Consider the following 23,932-nt stretch of genomic DNA (forward strand, 5'->3'; position numbering starts at 1 on the left):
CCACACAGCTGTAGCTGAGAAACAGAGGGAACTACCTGAAAAACCCAAGGAAAATGGTATGCTTAGAAGATCTCCATTCCTGTATTCCTCCTTTTGGTACCTCTCTTTCTAATCCAAATTTAAAAGACCAGTTGTAAAACCACAGGGTGCCAAATTAAAGCACACTTTATTTTCAGATGTCTCCATACTCATAGGCTGACTTCCTGTCAGGAAGAGTTCCATTTCACTGAATACCCCAATCAGCAGGAAACTAGCAGAATTAAGTGCCAGTTGATATTACTTTGTTTTGCATTTGCCACCCTTGAGAATACTGTTCAAAGATCTAGTTATACAGTCAGCATGGTATCATCCCTCTGACTAGACTGCCAAGCCACAGGGTGTAGCCCCAGTTACACAAAATTCACCTTGAAAGGTTGTGCTTCCTAAATCCTAGTGCATTAGTGAATCAACAGGATGCCTGTATTTCAGAATAAATCCTGCATCTAAAGTTAAATTATGCTTCTCCTTAGTTGCAACAAAGCAACTTAATATTGGAAAAGTCTGCATTCAGATTCAAATAAAAACCAACTGATGTTCATTAACTCCTCAACTTAAATATTTTATTTTTTAAAAGAACTGTATTTTGTTTTTAATGTTTTTGCTGTTATTTAAAAACACAAAAAAATCCATTTTATAAAAGCACATCATCTGTTATACATTTTGAATCCAACAAAACCATAAATATTTTACAATATTAGCATATAATTATTAAATTGATTTCAGATACTTTAAAATTTTTAGTGCATTTAAGATTTTTCATCATCAGTTAATATACCTTGACCTTGAACTACCCTCTCCAACTTCCATGAACTTCCTGACACACTTCAAAGGAATCTAGTTCCTTATAACACGGTCAACTATTTCTATTGTACACAAAATTAAGTTAATTCTAAGCATTTCAATATAAAACACCTATGTTCATAGATTTTCTCCATTATAAGGATAAACCATGTAGCACCTCTAAGGCAAAACTAGGTAACTACTAGAAACCTATTTTTTATCCTCATGTTAATCACTACCCTACTGATTCTCATCCATTCACAATCAAAAGGTCATAAGCACAGACAATAACAAAGTTCAGACACAATCTACATTCACTAACTCCGTTAGTACATTCTAAGGATGAGCTATAAACATATCCGAAACATAAGGAGGAATAACATTATGACGAGGTTGAAATATTGAATTATATTGATCCTAGTGGGATCATACTACATATAAACTGGTCTCAAAGAAGCCACCTGCCGCTAAAGTCCTAGTTACAATGGAAAAGGTGAGGCTGGTTACAAAGAAAATGAAATGTTTTATATACAACATATTAAAGCCAAGTTTCAATGTCTCACACACTTTGAAGATGGCCTGCTATGCAAGCTCCTTTTATCACACAAAGAAAATAGTAAGATTTTCACTTAACCATTGTAGGAAATAGCTATATAATCAATTGATGTCAAAATATTTGAACTTACTCTTGAATTCAGGGTTAGATCTGCATAAATATTGGAAAAATACACACAGAGAGACACACACAGCAACATGCTTGGTCAAACTTAAGTCGCTCTGAAAAAAATACCACTGTAATCAGTTCTAAAGATCTATCCCTTCAGAAAGACATATAAATTGGGATTTATGTCCAAATTAACTTAGAAAGGAATGAGAACAAAATGACTGAAATAACTTCTTCTGAATGAAGGAAAAACAATCACTGTTTCATAAAGAAAATAGTATCTATAATTTTGCTTATCTATTTATTTTCTTTAATTGCTGCGATGGGAGAAGCAGGGAATGCCAGAAGCAGAACAGGACAAAAGATTTCCTGCATTATTCAGTCTCACTTCTGACAGACCAGTAGCTTTTCCCAAATTATATTTCACAAAAATTTTCCACACACACTATGGCCATAAAAAGGACTGTGTGATCAAATATACTAATTTTATTCCCATTACAGATTCAATAATATGCATTATTATAAACACATTTATACACACAGATATTTACTAAAGGCCTTGAGGGGCTTTAGAGGAAAGGAAACTAATTAAATTTGAAGGAACATTTTCTGCACTTATTTATAGGGCTGTGAGCTTTTTTTCCCACACAACGTCCATTATCATCACACGCTACACACTCTGGAACTTGCTGCACTGGAAAATCTGCAGAGTGAGAGCTGATCAAACAAGACAAGGCCACCACAAATCCATCCAAGGACAATTAGAGGTACTAGAAACTGAGTGGAGAAAACACTTCAGGAACTTTAGAATCTATAAATGCTGATGAAATTATAAAAGTATAGGAGGAACCTGAAATAACACTGAAAATCAAAAAGAGTCTGAAATGATGCATTCATAAAAAGGAAAAAAGCATTAAATAGAAACTCACAGAATTTTTTTGTACTCGACTGTAACTACTCCTTGCGTTCTTAAGTCCTTATAAAATTCTATGTTGTAGTACAATTTTTTCTCTCTCTCCCTAGATTAATGTCCCTTAAACAGAAGGGCTCATCTTAAAAGTATTCGATACATGCCTCCCAAACAATAAATGCAAACGAATAAAATGACCAGGTGCAAAGAGAACTGAGGGGCAGGGGAATTCACAAACCTCTGTAGAGGACAGAGCAATTTGCACTAAGCCTGACACTCAGTGAAAACAAAAATAATTTTAAAAGTAAGGTAATAGCCTCATCATGCTGCTGCGTAACAGACTGATACTACAGGATTTCCTGATAGGTCTTAAAAAATGCATCAGGAAGTTAAGAAGACTTTTTTATATTTCTAATAAACAACTCATACTCAAATTCCTATTTTGTGGTTGGAAAAAAGATAACCCTTTATTTGCTCAATTATTTCTTTTAAGAAACCACAGCATTTTCTTAATACTATATAGTGAGTTTCATTTAAAAAGGTTGAAGTGTACCCTAAATACAGCACACTGAGTATCTAAGTGACACAATAAAAGAACTGTATCTCCATTGATATTAAGTTCTCCAGTAAGTGAAACTCATCCACAATAGCAGGAATAAAATCGGTGGAAACTTGAGCGACAGGAGCGGAGATTGAGAGGCACAGAAAACTTCCTGGATTGAAATGGTTATTAGATGGTAGTGCATATGTCAAAATTTATCAAACTCCACACTGACAATGTGTGCATATATAACACATAAAGTATGCTGTACTGAGGTTGTTTTTTTAAAATAGGTATATCTTGCTAAGCCAGAGGAAAACTGAAAACTATGACCTTATTAATAAATGAACATGACTACAGTATGTAGTAATAAATGACAATAAAAATGAACACTTAATACATACTTAAAAACACAAAAGTATGGTGGTATTTCATAATGAGAAAGACCAAAAAGCAAAAGGCCAATATATGGTAATTTTTGACCAATGTTACCATTCATTTAATATTTACACAATTTATACAAACAATCTAACAATACATCTTAAAGAACTAGAAGAACAAAAGCAAACCAAAGTCAGCAGAAAAAGAGGAACTAATATAAATTAGAACATAATTAAATGAAATAGAGAACAACAGGAAAAAGTTAAAACAACAAAGAGCTGGTTCTTTGAAAAGATTAATGAAACTGACAAATCTGTGGATAGACTAAGGAAAAAAGAGAAAAGACTCAAACTAAATCAGAAGTGAAAGAGAAGTTACCACTAATAATGGTAGATACAAGGATCATGCTAGAATACTATGAAAGCCTACATGCCGCCAAAGTTAATAACCTAGAAGAAATGGGTCAGTTTGTAGAAAGATGTAACCTTCTTAGACTGAATTGGAAAGAACTACAGAATCTAAATATGCCAATCGACAGTGAGGAAATTGAAACCACCATCAAAAATCTCCCAAAAAATAAAAGTCCAGAACTATATGGCTTCCACAGTAAATTCCAGCAAACGTTCAAAGAAGATTTGATACCTATCCTTCTCAAACTCTTCCAAAAAAATTGAAAAAGAAGAAATATTTCCTAACACATTTTTAAACATTTTATTTATTTATTTTTAGGAGAGGGGAAGGGAGGGAGAAAGAGAGGGAGAGAATTATCAGTGTGTGGTTGCCTCTCATGTGCCTCCCACAGGAGACCTGGCCCACAACCCAGGCATGGGCCCTGACTGGGAATCAAACCAGTGACCCTTTGGTTCACAGGCCAGCACTCAATCCACTAACCAACACCAGCCAGGGCCCAACATATTTTATGAAACCAATATTGCCCTGATAACAAAATATGGCAAGGATAACACAAAGAAAACTACAAACCACTATTTCTGATAAACAAATGCAAAAATCCTATACAAAATACTAGCAAATCAAACACAATACATTAAAAAACAATTCATCATGATCAAGTGCGGTTCATTCCAGGGGCACAATGGTTCAAAATATGGAAACTGATTAATATAATATACCACATTAACAAAAGAAAGGATAAAAGTCATATGATCTTACAATATATGCAGAAAAAAACGTGTAAGATACAACATCCACTTAAGATTAAAATACTCAATAAAGTGGGTATAAAAGGAAAATAGCTCAACATAATATATCAAAACTCACAACTTGCAGAATGACCATTATCAACTAGACAAATAATAACAAGTGTTGAAAGGATTGTAGAATAAAAGGAACCCTCATCCACTGCTGGTGGGAATGTAAACTGGTACAGCCTCTATGGAAAACAGTTTGGCGCTACTGCAAAAGCTTAAGAACAGAGCTGATATATGACCAAGCAATCCCTCTTCTAGGTATCTACCTGAAAAACTCAGAAACATTTATTCACAAAACTATATGCGCCCCTATTTTTATTGTAGCATCATTCATGGTGGCCAAGGCACAAAGACAAAGTGTACTTTGATGAGCTTTGGATACTGTGGAATACTATTCGTTCTTCAGAAAAGACAAAATACTACCATTTTTGACAAAATGGAGGGGCCTTGAGACTATTATGCTGAAGCTAAGAATCACACAATTTCACTCATACATGGTATACAAAACTGGAACTCGCAGACTCTGGGGTGTGCTAAAGGGTTAGGGGGTCAAATACATGGTGACAGGAGGTGATCTGACTTTGGGTGGTGGGCACGCAATGCAATATACAGATCGGGTATCATGGTAACGTACACTTGAAATCTGTATAATCTCATTAACCCGTGTTATCCCAGTAAATTTAATTTAAAGTAATACTTATACAATTATATAAATATTTGGATGAATAGTAATTACGCTGGATGTTGGAGATACAATAGAAAACAAAACATAGTTCTTCAAGAAACTTCCAGTCTAACGGGAGAGAAATAAAAATCACAGGCAATTTAAATAAAGAATGAAATTACTATAATATGGGCCAGTAAATTCCTTGGGCCAGATCTCACTTAGGCTTAGGCTGTGAGAAAGACACGGCTCAAAAACCTTTCCAGAGGAAACTGTAAGCTGTCTGAGAAGTGAACTGTTACTCCAGAGTCATGGGGCAGGGACCATGCTGGGTTCTAGGTACACTCTAACAGGGTAAACGGAAACACCTGTCATCTTCATAGTTCTAGAGTACAAAGAAGATATTGACAACTGAGCAAATAACAAACTAGCCCATGTATACTTCAATTTTGTGGTATATTCTACAATGGGCACTGAAATGAAGACATGCAAAATGGCATCAACTACAAATATGGCAATCTGAGAAGAGAATAATTAAGCTGAGTTCTCAATGATGAGAAGAAGCCAACAATTAGAGTCACCAAATTTGAAGAAGGGAGATTTTAGGGAATGAAAAAGCATCTACCAAGACATAAAAATATGGTGGCACATCTAGGTGACTTTACATAGTTGAGTATGGCTTGAGAATGGATATGGAAACATGGTAAGAAATGAGTCCACACAGTAAAGGTCCCTAATAATGTATGATACCTTTGTGTCACAGTACCTTGGTCAGTGAAATTATCTACATTTCTCAAAATACCCATAAACTATCAAAGGAAAAGTTTATGAAATAAAAAGCCAAGAGCAATTATGTTAATGTCACATATTTAGAAGGGATAAATTCAAAAAGGAGAAGGAAATTGGAGTTAGAGAAATTATAGGAAAGTGGAGAGAGAAACATTTCTATAAAGATTCAAAAAGGAAAAATTCAATTCAAATTCAAACAGAAAACTGAAACAAAGGAATCACATGGAGAGTAATATATGGTTCTTATGAACATTATCATTTTTAAATTCTTAATTCAGAGGTATAGAAGGAAACCCTTAAATCAAAAATGACCAAACTCTGTATCATTACCTTCACGTAAAGGAAATACTCCCCAAATAACAACAATCTACACGTTTTGATGTAAAATGTCTTTAAAGAAAAATCAGACTAACACAGTCTTTTAAATTAACATTTGTTGTTGATTAATTACTCAGACAGGATGCCAGGCCAGACTACATGGTACTTCTAGTTTTTCTATATACTCTACGCATTTCTGATAAATGGGAAAAGAATAGATGACCTGGCAGAAGGCTCAGACAATAATATGTGATTTACAGGACATGAATGCAGCTACCATAAGATTTATCTGACAGCCCTCTCCGATAGTGGACTGTTGAGTATCCGATGGAATGATTTCTAGTCTAGAAAGTCTACTACTGAGTAGCCATACACATTATTTATTTATTAGATGTTTTGGGTTGAAACCATTTTTAAATGATGCACTTCACAATGCAGAGTCATAAATTTAGCTTTAAACCCAAGAAGGGAGGTAGTGTTATTGGAATGTATGTCAGACTGAATTAGGATGAGCAACGCAACGCTTTTATAAAGTGGCCTTGAATGCAATGTCAATTCTTTCAAAAATGATATTAACGTCAAATGAGCAAGATACAAACACTTTACACAACAGTAGAGTAATATTACCTGAACTATTTAACATTTTCTTTAAATGCATATAGATTTCTATGAGGTTTATACACATACGGAAGAAATACCAGTCACAAATAAGTTACCTGCTGGTGAAAAACTAAATCTGAAATATAATGAAGAAGTTGTTCAATTTTTTTCTGTGCATCAGAGAATAGTATACAGTTTCCTAAAAAATGTATACTGTCTTATTGTAAAGAAGAAATAAACCACGTGCTAGAGTTTAAATACTTCTTGAATTATTTTATATGGAATTCAATACATGAATAAACCAAATTTAATAAGCCTTAGTGTGTGTTTATGTGAGTATAATATCTTTACCCAAAAGTATTTTAACAAAGCTCTTCAAATATAAATAATAATATTTTGCCTTAATATTAAAATTTAAATGGGACAGAATATGAAATGCTTTCCAATCAACCTATTAATGAGTGAATAGATACTGAAAAATATACACTAGCTGAAACTTTAAGAAAATATATAGTGAAACCATTTCTATGTATAGAAAATACATAGACCTGTTTGGTCTTAGTGAAAGCAAAGCAAATGTGATCATTTCCTCATTTCTTAAATTTAGACTCTATACTCTCTTTTGTAATAAAATGTGGATAATTTTTAGCACCTTGTTTATAAGAATGCCCAAAATCAGTTTTGAATGAATTCAAGAAAAAGGATCAGAAGATGGCTGATTGTCATGAAATTAACACCAACTAATTTGTAAAGTTCTAAATCAAATTTGCAGATGTTAAGTTCATAAGCATATCCCATTATTTATGTGATTAAAAAAAGAGTTTTTGACCTGATCTTTCGATCTTTGGCACTCGATCCTCTCCATCTCCTTTTAAAAAATTAATTAAAATTTTAGCAAGATGCTAGCTTTTCGCTTCCCACCCTATCTCAGACTAAGAAAAATTATCAATCAAACTCAAGGCATCCCCACCCAGTATCTGCAAAATGTCAACTTCAAATCCAATTTCATATCTCCTAAGCTTTCATGTGGAAAAAGATAGTTCGCTTCTTAACAAAATAAATCACTTCTGTGATTGCCAATCTGACCTCTTTGAATTAGGAAAATTCAAAGTGAAAAATGTAATTATCACCCTGGAACAATCTGTATACATCTGGAGCGAATTCTGGCTTCATTTTTCACATCGTTTTTCACACTGTGCTACATCTTAGAGAGATGCCATGGGACTTTTGAAGAACTCATAAAAAATGTGAAGGACTTCAAATAACCAATCATGTATTTTATTCCAACAAAAACCTTGAGACTGACTTTTGCAACTTACTCTTCTAAGTGAGCTTCATACTGCATGTGATTGGATTACTATTAAACAGCACTGTGATATCCATGACAAACAGGTATATTAAAATATATCATTCTTTATCTTGTCAGCAACTACATTCGACTATATAATATACTACATCTGAAATAGGTTTCCTGTATCAAGAACATACTCAATTCTTCTGCACTAGAAAGTGAAACTTTACGATCAAAATTCATTCTCCTTTGAAGAAACATCCAAAACTGTAAGTGCATCCTGCTTAAAGGTAAAAGGAATTCCATGTCACTTTAAGAATGGCAAGTAATAATTTCCCTCCAAGAAATAATCATGCAATTATTTCGATTCAAATTACTTCATAAGAAATTTTGTTAGCTTTTAAATAAATGGAGCTCTCTTTAAAAGATTAAATTATAAATACATGAATCTTGCTAAATCTAAGAATAATAAGCCCACTAGAAACATAACTACTCCTCACAAGTTCATTATAAAAATCCATTAGGTGTAATCTCTAGAAGTAATTGTTCTTACTGCATTTTACTGACAATGCATAGTATTGATTTTTCACACCTTCTATGATTCTTTAATTTGTATTCATGAAATGTCCATCAGCACAGTCTAAATAAATTTGGCAATATAGGCACTAAAATGAATAAATCGATGCAAAGAAACATTAATTTTGCATTATCCTTATTCGTCAGGCAAGTAAACCATGAGAGTTGTAAATGAAGGTCAAAGGTTTTGAAATGGGTCAGAACCCTTGACCTCTAGACCAATACCCTTCCTATTAAAAAAGGCTATTTTAAAGTTTTAAGTAGGGGAATTTACTACCAGCCAGATATCATTTTTAAAAGACTACAAAGAAAACTCTCAATAAAAACATTCATCTATTTAATTGCAAAACAAAAAACATCCCAGGATACATTGTTTTTATGTAAGTTTAAAAAAAAATCATTAAAGTTTACCACATGAGGTATAGGGTTTCTGAACACTGAAAGTAATTTTGCTTTTAGGAATTTATTTACTACGTACATCTTATGAGGGCTGCTGTAGTTTGTTGATGTTTTCCCAAATCTACTCTGCATGTCAAAAATAATTAGCCATGACAAGAATTCAAAATTATTTATCACTCCTTTTATAACCTCTGCACAAAAGGGAAGTAAACCCATTATTCCCAGGGGAGTCAAAAGTGGCGCTCCGCGAGGTGTGCAAATAAATCCGTTTCTGTAACTTTAATACACACAGTAAAAAAAATGTAGCCATCTCGAGATCATTTAATCTGCACATTTTTAATGTGACCCTGGAAAGCTGTTTCCATTTCATCTAACCAGCTTATCCCACCTCTAACTTCAAAATTATCAGCTAGTATCAAAGACAAGGAGTGATCCTTTTACAATACAAAGAACATCATTTTAAAACTGCAAACTCAAAACTCTATTATAGCAAAAATTTCTCATAAAACAATTAAAACTTCCTTGCAAAGTAAGTCGTGTCATTCTTGAATTCAACATTATTCTTGTCACTCACCTGTGAGCACAGTAGCATAACCAACTCCACAACTGAACTACTAGACTTCATGCAAACCAGACCTATTTTAAAGAGAATTTAAAAATAAAATTACAAAGTAAAAAACAAATACGAGGGATTTATTTGCTATACAACTTTGCCCAAAGTGGGCTTTAAAATAAAACTTAACCTACCTGGCTAAGAACCAAAAATGTACACATTTGATCATATGAGTAAATAAGGTACCTTGTAATTACTTTAAACTTGGCATCAAACCTACCACCATTTTTTTTTTACAGACTATTTCTTTTCGGCTTTCAAACTACTAAAACATTTATTACAACTTCATATATAATGACATTTCACAATACTCATAGAAATGTGCACAACATATGCCATATTGATCCATATCATCTACATTTTGTTTGGAGAGAGTTGATTGTTCTACATGCAGAGAAGGGAAATGGCTCCCTGACCTTTGCTTTCTCCACCACACTCTCTCCCTTCAACCCTCCAGCTATCAATCAAGTTTCCATTTTGTTTCATGGCAGCAGACATCCCAAACACTCTTATTAGTACCTTGACCTGTGACCTCACACTAAACCTTAACAGAAGTGCAAGCCGTTGTCTGTTACACGTTCTTGATTTCTTATAAATAAATTCATTTACATTTTCTTTCATGTTTCATTTGGGTTCACCAAAACTATCTCAGCAAAGAACTGCTATACGATTATCTAAAGAACTCTTCAGTTTTGATGACCAATAAAATCAAAAGGAGTTCATTCAAAGAATATTTTATAACCAGCATCTTAAAAAAGCAATGCCAATAATTAAAAGCACTAAATTACTAAATCGCATTACTAATAATCAGAAAAAAAAGTAACTTTTATTCTTTTTTTCTAGGCAAACACAAGTTTAGGTTCCAGTGTGTCAAAACCAAAATAATTACTGGTGGCCCTTACACACCTGACAGGACTTTCTTTCTCCACGTTGAGTCTCCTGCAGGCATCCTATCCCCTCCTCTTCCTCCCCTTTAGTCTCTGTGCTGCAGTTCTTTCTACCCTTTTAGTCACGATGCTTGTAACTACTGATGGCACAGGCTGGTGTTCTTTAGCCTCACCAAGAGCTTTCAAGTCAAACAGGTTGTTTACACCCCTTCACCTTTTTGAAAAGTCAAAACCATTTTTCTCAATGTCTCACTGCTTCATTAAGCAAGCAGGTCACTAACTAAATTGTGGTCTCCGTAGAGCTAAGATGAGCATACCTCCTCGGACCAAGGCCAAGGCTGTCAGAGAGGGTATGACAACTACCTCCCATTGCTGGTGTAGCCCTCTACTGGTCTGAAACCTCATCACTTTTCATAAAATATAACCCAATACAGGAAGTTCCACATACTTCAACTTCAAAAGCCACTACTTCTTTCTACAACTAGGTCTATTCTACTGTTACCAGAATCCCCACTAACTGTCCTTTTATGGCAAGCATTTGGGCCCTGATCTGATTCAACCTTCCATATCCACTTGGATAATGAGCACTTATGATAAAAACAGTCTTAGGGCACCCAAAGTTGGAAAGATTTATAGGTGATCTTTTGTCCCCTTTACAAAATATCACAGACTGGTTCAATACTTACATACTTTAAAAATTATACACTTCAGTCTTATTTCTCAATAATAAAGGTTAGCAAGCCAGAACGTTGATGCTATGCAGCTGGATGTGAAGATTCAGGAATGAGTGCATGCACTGCTCAGCAAGTTGACAGCAAAATGTCAAGTAACATTTCATAATCTGATTAGAACAATCTATGGGTTTTCTGGAGTTGGGTTTTGTGTATCTGGGAAGTGTGGGAGTGGGGCCAGGATGGACATAATCTGTTAGGTCTTAAATAAGAGCTTCAGAAGACAAAAGACACCTTATATTACACTTCTAATGTTAAGCTCCCTGCCCCCTGCTGAACAAGCAGATGCTGTAAACACAAACGTATAAGCTCGGGAGCATAGAAACGAGATAATCCCGAGAAAGGACTTCGTATGAGATGGTACAACTTAATCACACCTCTATTTTTGACCTAAATTTTTGCTTTTGGGTGACAGTGGCTGCATGTATGAAAATGCAACAAATGAGTTCTAAACCAGGAAAGCTGTCCTCATATTTACATTTAGACTCTAAGAATTATCCAGAGGAAGGCCACAAAAGAACATCCATTTGTTTGCAACAAAACTGTAAGTTGTAGAAGTACTGACTTTCATCCTAAACACACACACACACCCAACCACTGCCCCAATTAACAGAGTGAGCAGGTCACTGTGGGCTCACACACACGAGCAGACCCATAATCCGACCTCCCTAAAAGGCTCCCACGATACCTGGGTTTGGTTGGTTTCATTTTTGGTTTATTTTTCAAAAAATATGGAATTTTTGTCTCTTCAAACAAGACAAACCCAAGTTGCTAAGTCAAGAGTTTTATAATCTTCTGGGGGTTTCATAATCAGAGACCACTACAATTTCTTTACAAGAGATTACCTCTCCTCTACCTCTATGACCACTGCTTTCCCTTGGTACTGAACTCGGAAATATTAACTGACTTACTAAAGATTACACTACCAATGCCTGAACCCACCCATCTACTGAGTCTCTCAAGTACACCATGAAAAACTGTCATGACCATTTACCATCTGGAACAAAACAGACCTTTTAAAAAATAAGACATGTATTTTAAGTCTCCCTAAATAATTTACAGAAAGAAAGGGATGATGATAAACATTACTAGGCATTTCAGTAAGAACTTAAGCACAACACATTCAAATTCTTTTTCCATACTTTCCTGGTATTGAAGGTATTTGTCTATCTCCCCAATGAGAAATGTTGGACATTTCTCGTTAACTATCATTCTTCATGAATCTGTAAACATGACATCCATCTTGTGAATACTGATTCTACATTCCAAATAAATTTCTAGTACCTTATCATTAATTCTGGTCCTCCTGCTTGAATTTATATCATTATATGCATTACTGTGGAAAAACTGGATCATTCAAAATTTTGTTCAAGAGAAACTAGCCATCTTCTTTGCTTTACAACTAAAACATTCTCTTCTTTAGATTTACAAACACCATTTGAAATGATCAATCCACTGAATTTTTTAATTTCTGCATGAACTTTTCCTTCTAGTCATCTTTGTGTACGCACCTACCAGCCGTTAGCTCTTGTTCTAGAAAAGGTACCAAGCAAATTGTGGTGCAAATGGTCACAAACAATGGAAGTATACTGTACCATGTCTTTTTAGTAAAATGAAATGTTTCAGGTTTCTGTCACAAAATATCATATACATTTTATAGAATGAATTCCTTCCCATTGAGTGGCCTGCTAAGAAAACCAATTTCCTTTTTGTCTACAGATACATGCTATGCACTAATAAATTCTTGAGTTTGGTAAAAGTCACGAGTGCTGCTCTCTGTCTCTTTAAATTCATCCTCAGATGGTCTAATAATTGTAAAATGTTTCCTTCTGTCAATTTTATTCACCTTACCATTATGATCAGAAAATGAAAAATTCTGAATTCTTAACTATGTTCTATTACAGATAAAAATAAGACCACTAAGATGGTATCCACAGATTTCTTTTATGCCAATATTTCTGAAACTGTTTTCATTATCACTCTCTACTAAGGAACCATTTCAGAACATTCTTTCTTAATTCTACCCCCAAGAAATTTTAATAATAAAGATATACTGTATAAGCGTACTATGACCCACTGAAAGGCCATAAACCACTGTATATATGGTTTTATGTATGTATGTATATTTATATATATAAATTTATATATTTTTTAAATATGTATATATTTTTGCCCTCCCCAAACACTTGTTTTTGCCCCCCTTAAGAAAATGAATTTCTCTCTTCTTAAAATATGATGCAACACCGTAAGAAAACCACAGGTGATCTAAGAATGACAGTTTGTTTTCCTCTGGCACTATTATTCTAGGGGCAATTCCAGTATTCTTGTTTTCTTATTACTTTAATCTTTAGTGTAGTTAGGAATAATTAATGAATAATGATGAAATATAAAAATGTTTTAAGGTACAAAAATTTAAGATCGCAAAGACCCCATAATGAATTTTAGATCTATAAAAAGTATCCAATGACTATACATATAATTATAGAATAAAACTTTTTTAAAGTAATTTTTTCTTGGTTTTTGAGGACCTCTTTAAAAAAATAAAATTCAATCATACAAAGGGTACTTGAAAATGACAGTTAATATCACTAAAACTTGGGCAATTAGAAAACATAGTTCTAGGCATGATGTAATATGAAGTATTACATCTAATTATACTTGTAAATCTAATTTCAAGTCATCAGAAAATAAAGGGCATAGAAAAACCATTACATGACATCACCAAGAAGCAACAGACACAGAGTACCAAACCACGTAACATTCTACAGAACAGCCAACCAGATTTCTTCAATAGGCCAATAGCATGAAAGCAAAGGGAAATCAGGGGTAAACTATTTGACATTAATAAGGACATAAAAGGCATAACCAAATGTAATACATTGATTTTGTTTAGATCCTAATTAGAAAAAATTATAAAAATACATCTTTTAAATAAAGATGAATATGAGCTTAGTATTAGATGACATCATGGACTATTAATATATTTAGGTATAAAAGTAGCAATTATAGTTATATAAGAAAATGTCTTTTTTATGAATTATTTAGGCTTGAATCAACATAATATCTGGAATTGTTTTAAATACTAAAGCAAAATAAGGGAGGTAAGTATAACAAACAATTATGGCAAAACAAAGATGATTTGGGTAATTGGTAATAATAAATTCATTGATATTACATTTCTTACTTTATAAATATTTAAAATATTCATTTAAAATTTCTTAATTAAAAAATCATTTTAATAATTTAAAGGTAATAACTTTTCCAGTGCCCAGTCTCACGGCTTGTTACTGGCAAGGACAGAATTAAAACCAAGGCCTCTTGCCGTTCACTCCGCTTCTTCTCCCCCTGCACCACGCATGCTGCGGTCACATCTACTCCAAACTACTGTTTTGTACCGCAAGTCACCACCCAAAGAATTAAAACTTAAAATACATACAGAAGCTGCATAAATACTCTTATTTTTGTTTGCTGTTTTTCTGAACACAGTGCAATGAGTAGGCACTGCTCAAGCTTACAGTTGGGCAACAGCCATCTGATGAGGCATCATCTTCCTTATCATTTTATCAGAATTTACCAGTAAAAAAACCTGACTCCAAATTTCGTTCAGGGATTGTGAATTGGCAAGTTTACTACTTCTGAGTATCTGAAGTGCTCCTATTTTGTTGGATTTACTATAAAATTCAAAGACCAACTTTTTAAAAAGGAACAATGTCTTTCCTTGCCTGGTATGGCTCAGTGGATTGAGTGCGGCCTGCAAACTGAGTGGTTGCTGGTTTGATTCCCAGTCAGGGCATATGCCTGGGTTGTAGGCCCGATCCCCGGGCTGGGGACACCCAAGAGGCAAGAGATCAATGTTTCTCAGCAACATCAATGTTCTCTCCCTCTCTCTCCCACTCTAAACAAATAAATAATAAAAATCAAAAATGTCTTGCTATACCAAGAGGCTATAACTAATGCATTCATTTTACAGTAATGAAATACAGATCATAAGTTGTCATATCACTTTAAAAAATAATTGTCTGATAATTGAAATATAAGTTAGAGAAAAGTCCTTCTATTTTTCATTCAATTCATTCAAATTTTACTATATCATTAGATCAAATAGTTCAGTTAAATAAATTATATCTTGTAGCAGATAAAGTAAATTTTTACCCCAAGTTTAATTAAATATTTCTAAATCGTGAACTTTCTTTTTCAAATAAATTCAATGCTACCACTTGACTCTATGGAAATGAATCACTCAGCACCAACTCTGTGTACGTCTGCAGCAGAGATGATAATGAAACACCTGTTTTAGCTGAAGTTTATTACTTATAAACAAATATTTTAAGGGTCAAATAAAGTACTGATATGCTATAGGTAACACTCAGATACACATAAACTGTTAGGTCTCACATTTCCATTACATCCTTATTTCTACTGAAAAAAGGGGCTTTTTCACAAGTTTTAAGAAATGTCTCAGGAAAAAAAATGTCTTAGGAGATCACCTAATAACTCTACCCAACAAAAATTTGTGGTCACTAAAGCTGTGAGTTGATTTTTAAAGACACCGAAATTCAGGTAATTACACTTTCCCATGATTTTTCGGCTTCAGGAGAATCACAGTGTCTAGCCTGAAACCACTAACCATGGGCACAGATAAGTCAGATTTAGCGAACTTCTGGTCCAAACACAGTTGAATGCAGAAGTCAATTCTACATGATCACTCATGAAAGCCCTCTAGGTTCTCCTTTAAAAAGAATTCTGGTTATAGAGTGAAGACTGGTATTTTGCAGTCTGTCTACGTTGAGCTCCTACACAGAAGTCATTGTTCTCCGTTGAACCGATACCTGCGTCTGAGGAAATTCAGCGCATGTCTACTTTCACTTGGCTGAGTTACCCTCTTTAATGTTTGAAGACACTCACTATATGGCAAGTGCCCTATGTAAAACAAAAATTTTAAATGACCCACTACTCCTATCCTTTCCACAAATAGCATGGTTTCCAACCCACTCAGCAACCTACTTCTGCATGCTGTTGAGGGTGACACAATTTCAAAGTGTCTTACTTAGAAAAGATCTGGTCATCTATGTATAATACAAGCAAGATACAGTACAATACACTGTTATGTCTAGATTCTATGAGAACCCTTGTCAAAAGTTGAAAACATTTTAACAATGAAAGCCCATGCATCTCTTATTATCCATTTACGTTTTTTACCTTGAAATTTAAATACATGTTTATATAAAATGAAATAAAGAAAAACCACTTACTTGTTCCTTCTATAAGCAGTTCTTGTCCATGGCTACCCAAAAGTGTCCGAGAAAGAAAAGGTGCAAAATCCACAAAAATCTCTCGCAGAAGAGGAGCTGCCTTTTCCAAAGCATGTTCAAGCCTCTCTGTAATACTAATGTAAAAGTGCTGAATTAACTGATCCATTCATTAAAATCTGTCAATTCTCCAGTTTTTAAAGTGAGTTCTCATAGCAATGTAAAACTACATGAAAAATTAAGTACTACCTGAAGACTCATTACTGTGATGCACACCACTCCTGCCGGGACTGCCCTTGTTTTTTCGGACACCCCCAGCCCTGACAAATGTCCTAGTAACAACCACTCCGAGCACTGTCCCTAGTGGAAGTCTCTTTTTTTAAGATGCTATTATTTTTAGAGAGAGAGGAAGGAAAGGAGAAAGAGAGGGAAAAAAAACATCAAGGTGTGGTTGCCTCTCACATACCCCTCACTGGGGACCTGGCTTGCAACCCAAGCACGTGCCATGAATGGGAATTGAACAGGCCACCCTTTGGTTCATAACCCAAGCTCAATCCACTGTGCCACACCAGCCAGGGTTGGAAGTCTTATAGTTAGCCAGGTCAGAGCACTTGATTTTAGCCCCTATAACCTAAACAAACTCCATATATGAAGTCCTTATCAGATGTGCCTATTAACCACCAAAGCATCAACACCTCCGGTTCAAAAACTATGTCTTCACTTCCAAGTTTTCAACTGCAGCATGTAGCAGAGACTCAATGAACGTTTACAAAGTGGAAGAATCAGCTCATGTTCTTTTTCCACTGATGCCCATCTCTGTAATAATTTGTTTCCAATGCAATCTGAACAAGTTTCCAATTGAAAACAGTGTCTGATATTTATAATAATCTCAATTGACACATTAATATTTGTCTTTTTGACTACACGTGTGTGTGCATGCATACACACATGAACACACACACACATCTTTAATGAATTTTTTAAAAAGGCCCCTGCATCTCCAGAGATTCAGAGATATACAGAGCTTTAGTTTCTAATGTATAAACCAAACAAATGCGCGAACAGCCACTACTCACATAAAAACTACTATATATTCACACCACCCACCATATCACTGGTGTGACGCTGGAAACCTCTGCTGCCAATAACCATGTCTTCCCAAGCCCGCTGCACTTTCTCTGAGAGCCTCTCTGGCCCGGAGGGTAGCACACCTCCAAGCCTGCACGTGCAGCCCCTACGCGCCTGTGCAGCTGGGTGCTATGATGGTCCGGCCGTGGTGCGGAGGATGGAGAACTGGCCACAGGGGCTCTACCGGTGGGAAATGTGACAGTTTACAGAAGTCCATCTACAAGTCAGTACCCCTGTGGCTCTGGTTGACTGGCTACAAGGGTTTTTTTCCAGCAATTTATTTATGGAAGAGGAACAGCAAATTTTAAACTTTCAATCTCCAATCATGTGCTACTATCGACCTGTGTATTTAAATAGTTGCTATGTATATAGCATTTATTAATTACAAAGAGCCACTTCTCAAAAAACGTTTACATTTCATAATCTTTAAAAAGAAACCCTACAATATTCCCAACTTTCTAAATGCCATGGAAGTTTTTAAAAATAGAAACAGAAGAATTTTTTTAAATCACTATATCTAGACAGTTTAAAGAGTGATCAAAAGGAATAAATCACAAACATCCAGATCAGTAGCTTAAATACCTCATATTTGAAACTTGGTCTTGTGGAACTGAACCGACTGCTGGAACTGAGGGCAATTTTGCATTAGATGATCTACCACCTTTAAAAGAAAATAACCATTTTTAGGAATTTTCTGTTTTTAGATATAAGGGTTCAACAAACAAAAAATATCTTTATACCAAGTCAACAAAAAAAATATATAATGCAATTTTAAATGTCCATTATAATCTGGATAACATTGAAATCTACTAATTAACACAGTTTTTCTAGAATCATTTAACATACAAACCTCAGTTATAAATTCAGTTATACTCCAACCAATCCTTCATCTATCCATCATATTAACAGAAAAGTAAATTATGACTTAGTTGGGGTCACAATTCTTTGTATTCAATACCAAGTGGCAACTGAGATTTGTAAGTAAAAACTTTTAATTGAAATGAAAAACAATTCCAAATTTAGCCTTAAACAGGTATTTCCTTCATTACCAAGAAAACTGTCCTTATTCAGTCCCCAAATAACTGCTACCATACCCCAACTGCTTCTGAGTCTAGTCTAGCAAACACAGCCCCATGAATACCTGAGAAACCTTTCTTAAATGATTCATGCAGAATTACAGTCCCTCGTGTATATCTTCACTGTAATTAGTATGTACCCTGTTGTTTCATTTGTCACACTGTGTGTCAGCTAGATTTTTAACTGTCCATCTACTAATTTTTTTGGAAGCAGAGACCTCACCTTTTCACCCACCTAACTCTAGAGCCTAGGGAACTTGATACAATAGAAGGCCCTCAATGCATGTTCATTGCAGAGGTTATTTTCTTAATTATTCCCGTCTCCCTTACTTCAGCAGGTCAATCTTCCCACCTCGTAAATACGCCCTTCTCTATTCCCTACTGTTTTATGTTGCTGTCTTCTTCCCTGCTCTTATTTCCTCTCTGATTAACAGTATCAGACACCCCTAAACACTCTTGTATATCCATATTGTTGAATGGCCCAGTCACCCTCTTACAGCATGAATCATTCAAACTGTTTTGTCCTGTGTAAGAGTCATTGTCTTTCTGCTTTAAACAAATAACTGTGCTTATAATTTTTACTTGGCAAGAGAAAAATAACCACCAGGAAATTCACTACCCATGCTTTAATTCTGTCAGAGATAACAGACATAATGGCCAAGTCTTGAAAGAGTGAGTCTAGAAGACTAATATGGAGAATAGTTTACTGAGGTTTGAAGAGTTCTAACAAGAAGTGGAGGAAAAAATAAAGCTATTTAAGCATCAGAATATCCAGGATACAACATCATTAAATTTAAGGTAGAAGTAGGACCTGAAAAACAACAGGAAGAGTCATTTCTTTCATTAGGCCAATATTAGGGAGAAGTGAACGCATCCATGTAAGTCGTATCAGATGCCTGTCGATGGCACTGGGACCACAGGATCCCTGGAATCTAACTGGGACGGCCCTCTACCAACCTGGAGTATGCAGGACAGACATGCACATCCTGCTCGCAGCTGCAATGCAGGAGTGAAAGTGCAGTTTCTGAGAGCCATGTCCTAAAAGCTAGTATTAGGGCAAATACAGGCTGAAATCCCACCACAATGCTATAGAGGGACAGACCAAGAGAGACAGCAAACATGTTGGAGCAAATGAAACAAAGACCATGCGAAGCTGATAAAAAAGGAGGGATATGGGGCTGGATGGATCCTGGAATCTATGCACTATCAGAAGTCTGATGCTTTGATCTGTTTCCCAAACTCCAGACACGGGTATCCTGGAAGCACTTAAAGGAGCCAAAGTGGTGTGTACAAAAGATAGATCAAAGAGAAACAGAAGACAGGTTCACATAGGATACACAAACAAACACAGTTGAAACATGAAAAGGTAGCAAAGCAGGAGCTGACATCTGGGAGCTCGCCTGGTAAAATCAAGTATGCCCAGCAATCCTGGTATTGCTAGGAGCTGGCTTAGAACCCAAGCCAGGTCTTAGTATTCTCCCATTGACTATAAACAATTTCATAGAACATCAACATTAGACAAAGCCATGCCAGGACCATGACAAATCAACATAAAACAATATCACTCTATAATCATTTCCCAACAAACACATGAACTCCATCAAAATGACAAAGATGATCAAACATCCCAAATCCTAGTATGTTGAAGAATTAGTTGGTGGACAATGACAGAAACTTGAGATGAAATCAGACAGAGAAAGACATCAATCATGAGCTCATTTTTTTAAAAAATTAAAGAAATCTCTAAGTAAGAATTCTGTTCTGTATCAACCTATTTCATCATAAGATGCAAATTTTTACACATAGTATCATCTCTCAAATCAATGCATTGTACAATCAAAGGCATCTTAACAAGTATAGTCAGCCAGATGTTGAGACCTAATTATGAGAAAACACAATGAATAAAATAAAACAGTACAATCAAATCTGAGATTTCGTAAAAGACTGAATAAAGAAGCATTGTGTAACTATTTCAATCTTTATTTTGCCAATCTACAACCTCAAGATTACATAAACTAGAGGGAAAGAAAGTTGTATAATCTACACATACTGCCTGAGTACAATGATTTGCTTGCGGTGAAGACGCGTACCCACTAACTGAAGGCCCTACTGTAGCTTGGCTCCAAAGGTCTGAGACATAGCACACTAATCTCCCTCCCCCCCCCCCCTTTACTACCAAAGGACTCCAAATGTGGCAGTAAATGCAGTCGGGTTGAAAAGTTCAGAGCTCTTACCTGAGAATCTGTAATCCTGTGTTATAAGTATAATCAGGGTTTTTTCCTATTTTGACCACAACATAAAAATCCCTGCCCTTTAAGTAGCCAAAGGACCCTTTTTCCCAAACCTTCCAAATAGTCAGACCAAAGGCAGTTAGCTGGAGCAGAGAAGGAAAGCAGTTGTGTCATTGTGAGGCTACACTGACCCGGAGGCAAGGTATGGGGACCAAACAGTGGGAGGACATTTAATCACTAAATCAAACTAAAAAGAACTTAGAAGTAATGGCCTGAAATTCAGAGCACCCGTGTGTGTTATCATGGCTTCACTAATACAGAGATATATAAACGTATATTTAAATGCATACCCTCATTCACATGTAAACCTTTATATACAATAGGTCACCCCTAGCTCTGTCCCTTGAAGGACCTGGGAGCAGCAAGACCTAACAACTCCTGTGCTGATCTTGATTTTTATTCTCCACAAAGAGAGAAATGGCTACTTCAAGATCTGTGTAAGAAAAGGACAAAATGAGAATAAAATAGCAGTTTTGTTTTTAAAAAAGGCAAGGATATACCCAAGGAATGACAGGATATGTCACAAGAATAGAGAAAGCCAGTTTGATGGGACTCCCACTGACTAAGCCAGAGACAATATGAGCATCAAAACAATGAGAGTAACTGATTATATCCATCTAACAAAATAGGAAGTCATCAGGCCATACTGACATGAATAAGTAATTATCTGAGGAATAGGATATTAAAATAATTTCAAAGTACCACCCACGAAACATTTAAAACCGATAAAACCAAAGAGTGACACCATAGAAAGCACCTGACAGTTCCACTGAGACCAAGGATGAAAGCAGTCACCGTCAGAATTGTGACCAAAGTGTGCTTCAGGTGATGCAACTTTCTTTTCTATCCATTCCGTAATATTTCTACCAAACAAGTATAATCTGTTCCTAACCACGAGAAAATATCAAACCAACTCAAATTCAGGGACATTCATTTGAGTTGTCCCCAAGTTTTTACCATATTAAAAAATGTGTTCTTTTATTATTTTTATTTATTTTTCAAGTACAGTTTTCTGTCTGTTGTGTTGAGTATCTTTTTTTTGATTTTTGATTTTTTTAATATATTTTATTAATTATGCCATTAGAGTTGTTCTATTCCCCCGTTCATTCCCCTCCACCCTGCACACCCCTCCCCTACCATTCCCCCCTTTAGTTTATGACCACATGTCTCAAGTTATTTAGATTCTACATTTCCCATACTATTCTGCCCTCCCCCTATCTATTTTCTACCTACAATCTATGCCACTTATTTTCTGTACCTTCTCCCCCCTTCTCCTTCTCCCACTCCCCTGTTGCTAACCCTCCATGTGATCTTCATTTTTATGGTTCTGCTCCTGATCTAGCTGTCCTCTTAGTTTGTCTTTGTTTTAGGTGTGGTTCTTAATAACTCTGAGTTTGCTGTCCTTTCACTGTTCATCTTTTTTATCTTCTTTTTCTTAGATAAGTCCCTTTAACATTTCATATAATAAGGGCTTGGTGATGATGAACTCCTTGAATTTGATCTTATCTGAGAAGCACTTTATCTGTCCTTCCATTCTAAATGAAAGCTTTGCTGGATAGAGCAATCTTGGATGTAGGCCTTTGAATTTCATGACCTGAAATACCTCTTTCCAACCCCTTCTTGCCTGTAAGGTCTCTTTTGAAAAATCAGTTGACAGTCTGATGGGAACTCCTTTGCAGGTGACTGTCCCTTTATCTCTTGCTGCTTCTAGGATTCTCTCCTTCATGTTAATCTTGGCTAATGTAATGATGATGTGCCTTGGTGTGTTCCTTCTTGGGTCCAACTTCTTTGGGACTCTCTGAGCTTCCTGGATTTCTTGGAAGTCTATTTCCTTTGCCAGATTGGGGAAGTTCTCCTTTATTATTTGTTCGAGTAAGTTTTTCACTTGTGGCTGTTCCTCTTCCGCTTCTGGTACCCCTATAATTCGGATGTTGGAACGTTGAAAGATGTCCTGAAGGTTCCTAAGCCTCTCCTCATTTTTTTGAATTCTTGTTTCTTCATCCTTTACTGTTTGATCATTTTTTTCTTCCTTCTGGTCCACTCCCTTGATTTGAGTCCCAGTTTCCTTTCCATTACTATTGGTTTCCTGTGCATTTCCCTTCATTTCAATTAGTTTAGCTTCCACATGTTCCTCTAATTTGTGACTAAAATCAACCAGTTCTGTGAGCACCCTGATCACCAGTGATTTGAACTGTGCATCTGAAAGTTTGGCTATTTCTTCATCGCTTAAATTTATCGGTCTGGGGCTCTGAGTTGTTCTTGAGCCAAGTTTTGATCTGTTCGTGCCTGTTACGTACGAGGAGGTGTTCACCAGGATGGGGCCACCCAGGTCGCTGGTTTGTGACACTGTATGTGGGGGTGGGGTCAGAGAGGGACAATGGCAGTTCTCTCTGCTGCTTTCTACCTCTGGGGCCTGCGAGGTCCATCTTACCACTGCTAGCTCCTTCACCAGTTTATCTGCGCGAGAACGTGTGACCTTGGTCAGCCCTCAGTGGGTCCACCCGCTTCTCCACACCTGGGATCCACCCACAGCTGCTGGCGCACCTGGGTTGGGAGCCCGGGTCAGTCTGGTGGATCTTTCCTGCCCGACCCTGCTCTGATGCTGGCTCTGTCCCTCTTATCGGTTTGGCTGAAGGGTACATTGTTGTCAGACTTCCGTGTAGTTCAATTTTCTGTGGTTTGGCTGCGTTTTTGTTGCTATAACTTTGTTGTTTTTAAACTTGGTTGTGTGAGAAGGCGAAGTGCTTCCACCTACGTCTCCATCTTGATGGAAGTCCGTATTAAAAAATGTTTTGTA

The 23,932-nt window shown here is 35.8% G+C and overlaps 1 protein-coding gene across 1 annotated transcript in view; it reads right to left on the bottom strand.

The window, feature by feature from the left end:
- LRBA (LPS responsive beige-like anchor protein) overlaps positions 1-23,932 on the bottom strand; it is a 526,673-nt gene that overhangs the window by 370,139 nt on the left and 132,602 nt on the right. Inside the window, exons 32-34 of the mRNA XM_037141420.2 lie at positions 18,351-18,429; positions 16,644-16,777; positions 9,735-9,796 (exon numbers count right to left, since the gene is read on the bottom strand). Coding sequence (XP_036997315.2) covers positions 9,735-9,796; positions 16,644-16,777; positions 18,351-18,429 — 275 coding nt within the window. The remainder of the gene's footprint in view (positions 1-9,734; positions 9,797-16,643; positions 16,778-18,350; positions 18,430-23,932) is intronic.

This window comes from Artibeus jamaicensis, unplaced genomic scaffold (genome assembly GCF_021234435.1).
Source record: "Artibeus jamaicensis isolate MK-2021 breed Jamaican fruit bat unplaced genomic scaffold, CSHL_Jam_final scaffold_537, whole genome shotgun sequence".
In the NCBI taxonomy this organism is placed as follows: Eukaryota; Metazoa; Chordata; class Mammalia; order Chiroptera; family Phyllostomidae; genus Artibeus; species Artibeus jamaicensis.